At 30.1% G+C, this 14,358-nt stretch overlaps 1 protein-coding gene across 1 annotated transcript; it reads right to left on the bottom strand.

The window, feature by feature from the left end:
• Positions 1 to 501: 501 nt before the first annotated feature.
• On the bottom strand, positions 502 to 4,153 carry LOC130807541 (protein NUCLEAR FUSION DEFECTIVE 6, mitochondrial). The gene is made up of 3 exons (XM_057672791.1): positions 3,811 to 4,153; positions 1,736 to 1,854; positions 502 to 1,092 (listed from the first exon to the last, which is right to left on the bottom strand). The coding sequence occupies exons 1-3, from the start codon at positions 3,984 to 3,986 to the stop codon at positions 1,073 to 1,075; spliced, it is 315 nt and encodes a 104-aa protein (XP_057528774.1). The 5' UTR covers positions 3,987 to 4,153; the 3' UTR covers positions 502 to 1,072.
• Positions 4,154 to 14,358: the final 10,205 nt, after the last annotated feature.

Genomic DNA, 14,358 nt, shown 5'->3' with positions numbered 1-14,358 from the left:
TACATTTTGATTCTCTTTTATTTTTATCCACATAATTTATTCTCACTCTTTATTTATTACCATTATTCACTTTTTTTTTCTTAAAAAACAATAATTTTATCTTTAATTTAAACTATATGGAACAAAGAGAGTAATACTCGGGAAAAAGTAATCCAAATTAAGATGAGCTTTGGATCTTGTCAAAGGAAAAGATGATGGCAAAAAGATAGTGTAAAAATCAATTTCAATATAAAAAGTATAACTATGTCTATTTTTTAGATTATAATAATAAACTAAATGATCACTTTGAGTTATATAAGTGATCACTCTAATTCTATATGACAATAAAAATAATCACTTTAAAACTACAAGCATTTATTTTAAAGTATATTTTCAATCAACCCAAATAAAATTATCTCATCGTAAAACCGACTTATTTGAAAATTTGTGTTAATAATAAATTAACCTTGATAACTGCTCCTGTAATAAAAGAGGTACTAATTGCTCCTTATTTTGTCAACAGGAAGAATTATGGAGTTCCCTTGGTAACAAACGTTTTCTCTTCTCCACTCTTACCCTTGATCCCAATTTAAAGGAAATGTCAACATGTTGGTAGTTTTCTAAATTCTATATATATAAATACAAACCAACTTTAAAAAACATATGAAGTATATTGCATTTGTTAAGGACACTTCTATTTGAAGTATTGGTATGAATGCAGTCATACATATGCAAAGAAATAATCGGATGGGAAGCTATGCGTAGGAAAAGATCCAAGCCAGCATTCAGGCCTCAGCAGTAGAGTGAAGTAAGGGCTAAACGTTTCGGTCTACATTATTTAGTTAAGGGGAAATGGAACAAAATATCGAAGAGACAAACACGTAACGATCAAATCTTTACATGGTTGTATTCTTTGCTTTCAAAATTCTGTGCTACGCAGGAAGCCTGCTAACAAACACCAGTTTCAGAATCTAATCAAGAGTTTAAAATCTTATAAATTCTTTCCATCTTGTCATCTGATGGTTTTGTCAAACTATGAAGGTTCAAATCATACTTGCACCACACCGCGGCTCATACAAATATGAAGGTCTTGTTATAGAGGGGTAGCAAAACCTGTCAATGGACAAGAAATTATACTAAATATAGATATGTAGCACTGTAAATATTGGGCAATAAGTAAATAAATACCAAACTAAATATATATGAGTTCAGATGTAATTAAGAAGCTTGTTTTCTATTGCCTTTATCCTCTCCTTTTTTTTTCATTTTAGGTGTGGTGGGGGAAGGTGGCAAACAACAAAATGCAATGGTACTTGCATCAACAACAAAACCTACATTTCATTCTCCAATGCCTTTAAGTAGCTCCCGTTTAGGCGTATCGGGTATACACAACCTTATCCTTGTGATTAGAAAGAGATTGTTTTTGATTGAACTTCCATCGCAAACATCAATTTGCAGGTTCACGTAAGTAAAACGTGCATATGTTAAAGAACCATTTTTAAAAGTCCATCTTATTCAGAAACCCAAGAACTTGACTGAAAAGTCCTAACTTAGGAAGAAACCTCATAAAGTTTGGGTTATTCACACTTGGACGAGAATCTACCAACTGTTCGTGACAGGAATGTATAATGCAGTTGGCATATTGAAAGAAGATATAGGTACTTAAGTCGGGAAGAAGAGGTGTGGCAGAAGAAATAAGCAATTGCATCAACAGGTGACTAGTGCCAAACAAAAGCACAACACGCTCAGAAATTACCTTCAGAAAGACAACCCCAGCTCTGTGAATGTAGTGATAGCAATGAAGTGAACAAAGCAGAGGCGGTCACAGTGTGCAAAGGCATTAACGATTCTGCACATCCCAACTCCACCGGAATCCTACATTAAGATCAGTATTAAGCTTTCATTATAATGTACTCCATATGAATCCAATACATTAATATCAGCATAACATATGCTAAAGAAAATCTTACATTAATATCAGCATTGTCGTTTTCTCACAACATAAACTAACCTTAGTGCTCGAAAAACAATTGAAACAATAACCAAATAATATTGCTCGGAATTCGCAGCACAGAGAAAAATTCTACTAGAAAATAAATGATGGCAAAACTATGCTAGTTGGTTCAAATTGGCACTTGTTAAAAGTAATATACTCATAAATAACTCTTTAACAAAACGAAAACCCAAAAAATCAGAAACTACTAGAAAATTAGTATCTTGATATGATAATACTATTATGTCAATGCCCAGGGGAGGATGTAAAGTGATGTCACTCAGGTCATTTGACATCATTTAAATCTGAAATGAAATAATGTAATATTAAAGAGATTCACCCAAATTACTAGGTAAGTGCCAAGTGCCTTGTCTTCCACAAAAGTGGGCAAGGTTCAAACCCCATTAGGCGCACATTCCTCCTTTTATTTTCAAGATTTTAAAATCGAAAAATGAAACCCAAACCCCAGTTAGTCAATTACGGTAGCCTTTGCCTTTAATTCACGCTTCACAATTCAGCCCATCCATTCCTTCCTCAATCCTCATAAGCAAATGCCACCATCCCATCACACTCCAGTCGCCACCACGTCAATCGTCAGACGCCACCATCCCACCACACTCCAACCGCTACCACATCAGCTGCCAGACGCCACGAGTCCACCACCCTCCGCTACCATCGCCTTTTTTTTAAAGGTATTATGTTCTCTTGAGTTTTTCCTTTTTTTTATTGCAATGCATTGTCATTTAATGTTAAACTAATCATTTTAATTTTTATTAAATCATAACTAAGTTTGGGTTGTGAATCTAGTGTGTTATTGAATTTGTTTTCTAGATTTTTGAATTATGATGAATCTAGCAATTAGGGTTGGTAATTTGGGGGTTTTTGAATTGGGTAACAATAATTTGTTGACAATTGACGTGAAGTGTTGTTTAATAGTTTGCTGGAATGAAAAAACACTTGCTTTGGTTGAGTTTATTCTTGCAATCGACGATTTCATCTTTCGATAAAGATTCCTCAACCATTATTCTTATTTGTGCTGGTGATTGGCAATTTTTTATTCTGGGTTGGTGACTGGTGTTAAGTCTTGGATGAATGATGATGAGGAATGTTCTTAATGAGTGTATATTAGTAGTCTTACTAATTTGAATGCAAGATTAAATTTCAAATTCTGATGTAAATGATAGAATGCATATATAAATATAAATGTTCTTAATGATTGTATACTAGTAGTCCATGGATCCAACACTGCCATACATTGAATTGATGCATCAGCTTAATTCCAACCACAAGATCAAAAGATCAATTACTGGTACCCTGTCATCATCATCAGAAAAACTATAATCCAAATGCAAGGACAAGCAAATAGGAGAAATACAATTTGCTTTGTCAAAATCCTATCACTAAAAGCATCAATTATCTTACCCAAACAATTTTTCAGTAAGGAAGTAATGAGCAGCATATTAAGCCATAATTTTCAATTTAAAATTCTCACCAAAACAATAACTATTCTTAAGTCAAAATGAGCAATCAAGAAAAAAAAAAGAAAAAAGAAAAAAGAAAAAGAAAACTCATGAAATTGCAATCAAACTCAAATGGGTATCAGCAAATAAGCTTAAAAACTTTAACATAAGCAATAATGCCATTATTTTTTAACCTATCAAACAAGAACCCAAAGAATTGTACAATCTTTAAAAGTAAAACCATATTTAAATTCATAAAAATTAAAATGGGCAAATGGCAATTTAAAAAAAAAAAAACTTATAAAATTGCAAACAAACTCAAATGGGTATTTGCTAATAAGCTAAACATAAGCAAATAATGCGAACTTTATTGATTACCTAGAAGAAGTGAATAGGTTTTGAAGAGAGAAACGCGGTTTATGAGAAGCTGTAAAGCCAGGATATTTCGAAGATTCAGCAGATAAAGAAGATTTGGGGTTCCAGAGTTTCGAAACGGCACTTCTCGTAGAGGAAGATTGTAGGATCTGTCTTGCTCTTCCACACAATGTCGCCATTGTTACTCTTTACTCTTTAGGGGCTGTTTGGCAAAAGGAGTTAGGGTTGGGGCCTTGGAAGGGATTGGGAAGCGCGGGAGGATGAAAAGCCTTGAGTGGCGGACGGTAATTGAGCTTGTGATTTGAGTAGGTTCGAAAAGACTAATTTGTCCTCTGCCATTAAGAAGAAAATATTATAAGCTCGTTTGGTAATTGTGGAAAGTTTGTTAGTTATTTAACACTTCAACTAGATTAGTGTTAGTCAAATTAGATTTTACCTTTTTTTATTAATAGTGAATAAGGGTAAGCTTTTAACTTTGTTTATTGTTAATATTTAGAATTTAGACAAGAAAACGTCTATTTTGAAAAGTAGTTTAGGAATAAACTTTTATTGATTAAAATAGTTTATTTTTTCAAAACTTCAATTTGATGCAACCTAGGTCCATGTTTTGGACACAAAAGCAAATGCGTTCGTTTTATCTAAGTCTAAATGTACTTTTAAGACGAAAAAATTTATTTTATGTTTTTATTATATTTTCAATAGTTAATTTAATAAATATTTTTATTGGATAGTAATAATTTATACATCTAACTATACAATAACTATATCTTCAAAGCTATATAGCCTATATTCTTGCGGGAAGATGTCCTAAATGTCCTCTATAAAATCACAAGCGTACAAGGTTAATTATAATCCCTCATATTATATTTTGATGAGGAATTGTAAGCTGGCTTTTTAATAAATCATTATATTATTAGTTTCAATTTAATTTTTGGTAATTTTAATACCTATTTTTTTGTTCTGGCTGCGGAGAGAACAATCAACACTCTCAGCAAAGTTGAAAACAATGTCTTTTAAGGTTCACAATGGATATGAAATACTAGAAAGGTCTGAGTTGCTTTCCTGGCTGTTTTCACTGTGTATTGGCTCAAGGTAACAAACGAGGTCCTCCGGGGGTCCTCCTCCGATGATTAAGTCAGTAAGGGTTATGAAGGGATTGCTGATAGAGCTTGTAAGGAATTTAAGCTATCATTTCGTGAGAGAATAATGCTTGGGTTTCAGTGTAAAATGTTGTCGTACCTTTGATGATGCATGACATTGTATATTTATAGTGGTGGGCTTTAGGAGAGGTTTCCCAAAACGCTAATGGCAGTTTAGGTTTTTACCTTATATGGAATCTTTCTCGAGATTAATGAAGATAGAAACAAAATATTGTGTAAGCCTATGTAGCGTTTGGTGGTTTGTTGACCCTTACACCATGGTCCCCCCCCCCCCCTCCTTGTCTTTTAGTACATCTATATGGGTAGGGTACAAGGTAGATGTGGTGTCTTGCTTTATACAAGTGTTGACAGCTTTTCTGCGCATAATAACTGCAGTTGCCTCCTTGACACGTCATCGCTTCCGTTGCCATCATTCTGCAGGATTAACCATCCTGCAGGTATTTATGCTTTTCATTCTCTATCAAGGTCCTTTTGATATAACCCTACTGCTTCTGTTCGTCCTATCATCCTGAATCTTGGTTGAGGAGTGAGTTTGGTCCTTCAGGGAGTTACGTCATCTTTCCCAGAAAATTGGGACTTTTAAAAGGGTCCTGGTTGTTTCGTCCTGCCCTTCATTCATCAGAGTCTTAGAACTAAAGGTCATGTTTCAGCACATATATTTTCTCTTATAAAAACTTAAATAATTACAAGCAGGATTATTAGACATCTACCAAATAGTATTTGAAATTATGATATTAAATATTGATAATTTCTTATTAATTTATTTATTTGGTAGGATGATGGTAAATTGGTAATCTTTAAATCAGTATATCATTTTTTATTATAAGGTAAATTGAAAAAAAGGGAAATAATGTTATATTTTTATGTGACGTTAGTTCTAAATTATATTGTGCTATCATATTGGCTCTTTCTTTTTGTTCTCTATTCAAACTATCCATGTCAATTATATTCCATCCTCACTTATCTTTATTATTATTAGGGATAAAATCCCTTGCATTATCGTCGAAGATAAAAGTAGTTCAAGTTGGAGGATACTTCTTAGTTCTTACCTATAAGACATTCACAAGACTTATTTATTTATTTATTTATTTATTTATTTATTATTATTATTATTATTATTATTATTATTATTGTTATTATTTAACTATTATTATTATTGTTGTGATTTTGTCTCTACAAATCTAGAGAAAAAAATTATAAATGGTCAACTCATGATTATCATGGACTAAGAATTGAAGAGAAATAACTTTATTAATAATTTTCATATGTTTTCAGAAAAAATCGATATTAATAATTCAATTAATTTCTCATACGAAGATGATAAAGCCTCATTTTAATTATACTTAAATAATTTCACTTACATGTATCAGCACAAAAAGTGTGTTTAGTTTAAATAAAAATTGGTGTTTTAATGGTTGAGAAGCTTTGTGTGAAGAAGGATGAAAATTTGTGAAAAAAGATGAAGTAAGGTATTTTAAATGCTTAACGGGCACTAAATAAAATATAGATTAGGTTGGGTACAATTTTAGTGGATATGTAGTAGTACTATATAATTCACATGAGATGAGATCATTTTTTAAGACGCTCAACTAATACAAAGTAAGAGTATATAAATTTCTTGTTTTAAAGTTGTATGAGAAAATATTTTAACAAGAGTAGCTATAGATTATTTTGGAATAGTCAAAATGTTATTTAATTTTAAAGAATATACAATAAGATTCTTGTTTTAAAGTCGTCTGAGAAAATATTTTAACAAGAATAGCTGTAGATTATTTTGAAATAGTCAAAATGTTATTTAATTTTAAAGGATGTACAATAAGTTAAATATTATTGTCTTTTTTTCTCGTATATTAAAGGTCATCAATTTTGCTCCTTCTCTTCAACGAATAAACTAATATAAGTGAGTTTTTTTCATTTAACATATCAAAATTCTCATTTAAGGTGTATCATCATGATATAGTTTTAAATTAAATTAAATAGTCCAACTAAATTAATTTAAACACTTTCGAATATAAAGTACTCACTCTCAAAATGATTGTCTCAATGCTTAAAAATGTAATTGACACTTTAAATATTAAAATATTTATTTTAATTTTTTTAAAAAATACATTAAATATATGTCACTGTGAGACAGTCTTATACTAAAATTACTCATTTTAACATATTTATCAATGCACCAATAATTTTGTATCTTATTGGACTATTATTTCCTAGGATTAGAACTCTATAATATCCATCCACATTACCAAAATTGATCGTCCGAAAGGCGTGAGAGCAAGAGATAAGATAGAAACTTTACATAAATCCCAAGTCTTTAAAAGAACATCTAACATGTAAAATGTTTAATAATTCATGCAAAAACAAACAACATGGAAATATTGACAATGACTTCAAGCCATTTTAGTTCTTTAAAGACTTATATGGAACAAGTTTTTTAAATTTTTTGCTCATGGTATGCATTTTATAATGAAAATATCACTCTTGCAAATTATAAACTCATAGTTGATCAACTCAAAGTTTAAGGTCTGAAATCATCCACTCATCATAAGATTGATTCCCACTAACACACTAACTGTCATAAAATTCTTATTAAATGAGTTCTATTAAAAAAATGCACCTTATTGATATAAAAAATCTATAAATTCTTTTAAACCTAAATCATTACAATTTTAATTTCTACGGCCTAGCTCAAATATAAAAATGGCTCAAATATAAAAATGGATCAATAATTTTGGAGTATAAAATATATTTCATAAACTTATCATGTTAGAAATATTTGTAAAAAGAATTAAAGTACTTCATCAATGAGAATTTTACACCATATATTACTAAAATAGGCATTAAATTATAAAGATATGTGATGTTGTTTTATTTGACACTTGATAGATTTTTCTATTCATTTGATTAAGTTGCTTTTTTTTTGTTGTTCTACTTCTCTTCCTTCTCCTCTAATAAGTACGAATATTGCTCATGTATTTCTATACGGAAAGAAACATTTTATTAATCTATATATTTTTTTGCAACCAAATTCTTGTATAAGACACTTTCATCGTAAGACATGTTTATTACATGGAGTAACAAGCTTAATAATACAAATTATTATTATATAAATTTTTTGTTTTAAAGTCGTCTCACTGAGAGACGATCTCTTACAAGAATAATTATTTTTGCAATTTTGCAATTGGTATTAGAAAGTAGAAACTCATATGCATTGATTTGTTTAGAATTTAGATTAGATTAAGTATATGTAGATGCTTCTTACAATAATGTGAACTAACCTACTAGCTAGGCAAATGTGATAGCATGAAAGATTATAAGAACATCCTACTTAGAAGATCAACCACATCTTCATGAAACCAATCATTCTATTAGAGTGAGGTTGGAAGAAATAATGAATGGTTTCAAAATCTTCCACTAGTTCCCTTAATTATTATCATATATTTGTGTGTAAATCTTTGCACCAAACAAAAGTATCACAATTAATCTTTGTAGTTTAGCTAATATTCAAGGGAATTGTATGAGATGTCATGTATTTTGGGACAAGCTAGGTAGCTTTTCCATCTACACAAATCTATTTTGAGTATGATTTTTAGACACCCATCATGTGAACTAACCTAATGAACATGGCTAAGTGTGGTCCATTAGAACTTAGATCAACAAAGTTCTAGCTAGTTTATTAAGTAGGGGATGGTTTTAACTTGGCTTGTTTTTGCAAGACCTAAAAATAGCTCCATAAAAGCTCTAGTTCCTATGATGATGGAACATGGAAGTGTTGTACCCTAATTTACTATGTACGTAGCCAAAGTTCATCACTCATAGACTATGAGTGATGTACTCTCCATCTTTTTGTCCCGTGCTTGCTATACCATTAGTTTATGTTTTATTGATGTTTAGTATATAACGACTAATTTTTCAAATTATTTTTTGAAAATGTATTACACAAATTTACTTTACGAAAAATTATTAAAGATAAGCTTTTTAAGCCTCAGGTAAAAGTTGATGTCTTGATTATAAACTAATGTGAAAAAATTAAGTGAGTGTTGAAATAATGGGAGAAAAAACAAAAACATCAAAACATTTGGCATAAACAACTTGTTTAATTACTAGTTAATTATTTGATATGGTTAAACCAGCCAACATATACAAGTACACAACCAATTACCATTTGCCAAACATAACCTTCAACTTAATGTAACTTAATACTAATTAATATATTCTATTAATTTCAATCTCACATTTATAATTCCTAGCTATATATTGCCTTTGTTCCTCTCAATTTGTACTACTTTTCTTTTTAATTTCTCACTAATTTCACATTTTTTCTTTTTGTTGGCAATAGTTCCCCTCTTTTTTCTTTTAATCTTATTTATAAACTCATTCTCTTTATCATCTTAACCACTTATTTATACCATTTACTTATTTTTTGTCTTATTCTCCAACTCTATTCTGCTGGCCACTAAATTTAACCATTAACCTCTAACAACATCCTTGCCGCATTATATAACCATTGACCATCTCAATTTAGCTGCTAACTTAAAGGTATAAAGTATAGATTATTCAATATTCACTCAACCTGCATATATTGTATACAAGTGAATTAAGTAGTACTTACTACTTAGTAGTTAGTAGTTTAGTACCCATGACCTACTAGTGGATACTCTTTCGGTATTTTTGAAATAGCACCATTTGACTTAAAAAAATTTTACATAATTAAATTAGATAGTGAAATGTCACAGGGACTACAGTTTGTAGGTTTGTAAGATGAATAAAAGTCAAATGAACTACAGTTTGCACAAAGTCCCCCATGGATAGTGCTAACTTCAACTACTCCAGCCAAATTGAATATGTCAGTGTTCATACTCTGATCAATACTCCTTCCTACTTGGTAAGAAATTTATTAATTGACCCATAATGTCAGTATTATATTTATATTTTTACTGGCCTCACAAAAATGGTTGCCTAACCGCTAGATAAAACATTCAATTCTTTAAAAGTAAAAAGCTGTCCAAAATTTCAATTTTGTCAACACTAGTGTTATATCCCATGGAATTTTGATGTATAATTGTCTGTCTATGATCTCAGCTTTTCCTAGTTCCCAACAGTTAGGAACAAAATCTTATCATCACAATTGACAAAGAAATTTGAGAATAAAGAGTTTATACCAATTAATTAAAATAAATAACAAGTATTAGGTTAAATTTAAGGATTAAAAGTATGTTGTTTGAGGAAAATTTTATTGGTGTGAAGACGGAAATCACTTAATACTATAGTAACGAGTTAACTTGATTATCTTTATTAAGAGTCAGTTAAAATTCTAAATAAAATCTATGAAGACGGAAGCTACTTAATATTAAAGAAATGATTTAACTTTGTGAATAAAAAGTTTAAATATATATGCTAAAAAAAATTCTCAGCCGCCAATTTGAAGTAAAAGCAAGTGAAAAATTCAAATTTTTATATGATACGGTCTTACATGAGTTGAACAATTAATATAATTATTAGTATATGGATTCTTTGTAAAAAATTTCTCACCGAAAAATAGTCTTTCACAAGAGTTAAATGAATACAAGTGTGAGTGAAAAATAAAAGTGGCCCATAAATATAGCTGGCAGGCTTGGAGTTTCTGGAGCACCTAAATTTGGGTTGGCTCTAACTTGTAACTTCCAAGGACCACTTGGACCCTCAATCCCTTCAACTCAAAATCACATGATTTTGTACATATCCTTGTTATATACTAAAACAATTGTTTTTAGGGCACTTGGCTTCAACACAAGAATAAAACAAGGTCCACACGCAAATATAAGGAACATTAATTTGACACCTTTGCTAGTAATTTTTAATAATCATGAGGATAAAGGGAGATGTTTACCACTTTTTAAAAGATCTTAAATATAAGTTCTTCAAAGTACTATTTTAATTGTTTTTCGGTTCAGAGTTGAATGATTTGAATTTCATTTAGGCGTATATTATAAAAAAAAAATCTTGAAATTGAGTATTCATGATAAAACTTGCAAATAAATAACAATTTCTCATTGTTGGTTGCTCGTTGTTGCTACTAGCCTCACTCACAAGTCACACACCAGTAAATTTAATTTTACATGATCGATAGAAGTCTAAAAAGTTAAACTATTTATAAAATAAATTCCAATTTACAAATTAATTACTTGATGAATGAAATTTCATCTCAAATCAACCATCACTAAAAGTACATACCTAAACATAAAAAGATAGTTATTTTGTGTAGGAAAACAAATGTACCACATAGAATCATTTTGTGGTTCATATGTGAAACCAGAGCTAAGCAAAGAAAGACAAACAACAATCATTTTCAATTGAGCTTATGGACAAGCAACAAGAGACGAGCATTACATGATTAAATGTTTTAAGGCATTAACTAACTAACACTAGCTAGACACAACATTTGAGACTTTGAATGAATACATACTCTAACTAGTATTTGTTTCATATATTATAAACATATATTAGTATATTACCTTACTTCATTAGGCTAGCCCTTAATATAGACCTAACCAGATTCTACTACATTACTACCTCCGTTCGAAATTAATAATCATATTAATAATTGTATAATTTAAATAAAAACTAAATTCTTTGAGCAAATATTGTATCATGTCATCACAAACATCTACGTGAATCACAAAGATAATGAAGACTATATGAATGTAAAGTATATTAGGTCTGTTGTTCTTTCCGACTCATTTTCATTTCTAATAATTTAGTTTTGGTAACTTATATATATTCTTATATTTGGGTTTGATTAGTTAAATAAAACATATCTTTATTATTTTGTCGCTAAAAATATAAATAAAGACGATTTCACAAAATTTGTTACGTATCTTTCTTTTAAGTTTCTGACTCTGACTTTATAGAGGACATTAAATTGATAACTATACATAAGCACGACCATATTCACATGAAAAGTGTTAAAATCATAATGGAATATTGAGGGAAGGAGTATACTTCAAATCAAAGTGGGCATAAATCTTCTTTGTTTTTCGTTAGAGCATTGAAATTTGAAGCCTACTCATTATGTGAATGTGAATCTTCTCTCACTCACAGGCAGCTACTAGTCGTAAAAATACAAGTGACAAGAATGCGTGACTCAATAGTCATAACCAAACAAAAACACCATTGTCCCTTAATACCTTTATTATTAATAAGTATCGCTTTGTGATCATAAAAGTATATTATTATGAGAAAAAATATTATCACCGACAAAAAACTTACAAATATAAACACAATATTCTAATTTTATAAAGAAATAAAGAAAAATCAAATCGAATATAAAATATATTTAATTACGCTTTCGCACATATATATATATATATATATATATATGAATGTTATAATATATATGTCATGCATGCAATGTTCTTATTAATTTTACAATCATATTATTATCCGACACCTAAACAAAAAGTGATGAGTGTCATAATGTATCTATTATTTTTATAATTATCATTTCTTGTTCAAGTTTAACGTTACCATCTTTATATATAAGATGCAAAGCAAGCATTAATTAGCTCGTCAAACAAAAATTTAAAAATGCAAATTGCACATAGTTTAAAAATTGTATAAAGGCATGATCAGTCTCATGAATTTCTAATCTAAAAGAATTATCTTAATAAAAAATATAAACTAATATTTATTAAGAAAAGTTTAAACTAAAATTAAGTCCCATAAATATGTTCAAAACTTCTATTGGTTTTGTTTGTTTATAAAATTTGCACCTACACCATACATAGAGGTAAACAATTAATCTCATTCGACAATATTTATCAATAAAAAACTCAATAAAAACACTAATAGTCTGTTTGGTTAGTGGTACTAAATGATGGTAATGAGAATGACTCATAGTGTAAAATTTCACCAAAAGTTCCATATCGTTCCCATAGTGATGAAACTTTTGATAATTTTTTTTTAATAATTTTCTATTACCACCTAATACCACTTCTCCTAATGAGAATGCATATGAAATGAATTTATGAACAAATTGAGATGATTATAGTTGGACAAGTATGACCATCAAGATAGCCAATAGATTTTTCAATTAAATATACATTAGTTTTCAATCTCATTACTACCGTTTATTATCACCTATCAAACAAGCCGTAAATGAAAGTCGGACACGATTATACACCTCTATACATGCATACAAGTACTACTATTTCAATATCGAATTATGAAAGGAAGGAACACAATTTTCACCTACAAAAGGAGTCATTTCTGGTGTTGACTATTTGATGAATAGATAAATATCGACAAATTATTCAATCTTGACAAGGTGAATTCGTACAACATACATACATACATATAAGATATCCCAATCACCCGCCACCTTTTATCATCATATGATCATATCCATACATGTGAAAGAGTGAGTGACTTTTAGGGACCATAAAAACTTGCATGATAATACCGCGTCCGAAGGTAATTAAGATAGTACCCTATTTAACTCTCTCAACCACCACAAAAATATTTGCTCATTCGTTTCCCTAAAATTGCTACTGCGTATTATTACTAAATAATATATTTCACATAATAAAATTTTGACTATTTAACTGAAATATAAAAATATTGTTGGGTTTTTTGGTGTGACTTTGAGTGCACCAATGATGTATGATGTGAATTGATGATACGTGTATGTGTGTATGATGATGTGGGAGTCATTATGGACTTTCTGATGAGCCGCTCGACTCACACTGTGGCATGCTCGACCAGATCAGTGAGCATTCTGATCTGCTGCCGAATGGAATTCAAGCCGCTCGACCGGTCGAGCGGGGGTTCAGAATGCACTCTGTTTTTCTTACACAATAAGTTTTATGGGAATGTTTTAATGTGGGTCTTTGCCCAATCATTTGTATACAGCTTCTACTATAAATAGGAGTCTCATACACTCACTCCAATGTTGATTCAAACCCTAGCTAAACACAAACCCATTTTCTTTTATCTTCTCCAAGTGTAATACTTCTTTGTAAGAGTTCTTGAGAACTCCATTGTTTCTTCACATAATCAAGCAAGTTAACCATCATCGAGGATGTAGCCCACATTGGGGTGAACCTCGTAAATCTTGTGTCTTCGATTTTGCTTTGTTTCTTATTGTTTCTCATTGCTTATTATTAAAGTGTTGTTTCATTGCATTAAACACCCTTACAATTGGTCTTGGGTGACTTTTAGGGATAAAGATTGAAACTTTAGACCTTAGTGTGATTGTTTTTTCAAGTATATATATTAATAGTGGCGAATTTAAAATAAAATCCAATAATGTCGATCATATAAAAAAATTATACTTAACATGGATGGGTTGTACTTAGGTTAATATTGTTATATATTAAAGCTCATACTAACTTAATCAGAACATATATTAGTA

This window comes from Amaranthus tricolor, chromosome 3 (genome assembly GCF_026212465.1).
Source record: "Amaranthus tricolor cultivar Red isolate AtriRed21 chromosome 3, ASM2621246v1, whole genome shotgun sequence".
Lineage (NCBI taxonomy): Eukaryota > Viridiplantae > Streptophyta > Magnoliopsida > Caryophyllales > Amaranthaceae > Amaranthus > Amaranthus tricolor.
Note: the sequence above shows the minus strand (reverse complement) of the source record. Positions and strands in the feature narration are given on the sequence as shown.

Coding starts and splice junctions, on each gene's coding strand:
- LOC130807541 (XM_057672791.1), bottom strand. CDS start 3,986: ATGGCGACATTGTGTGGAAGAGCAAGACAGATCCTACAATCTTCCTCT. Junction 1,855..3,810: donor AACCTATTCACTTCTTCTAG/GTAATCAATAAA, acceptor ATCTTAATGTAG/GATTCCGGTGGAGTTGGGAT. Junction 1,093..1,735: donor CTGGGGTTGTCTTTCTGAAG/GTAATTTCTGAG, acceptor GTCCATTGACAG/GTTTTGCTACCCCTCTATAA.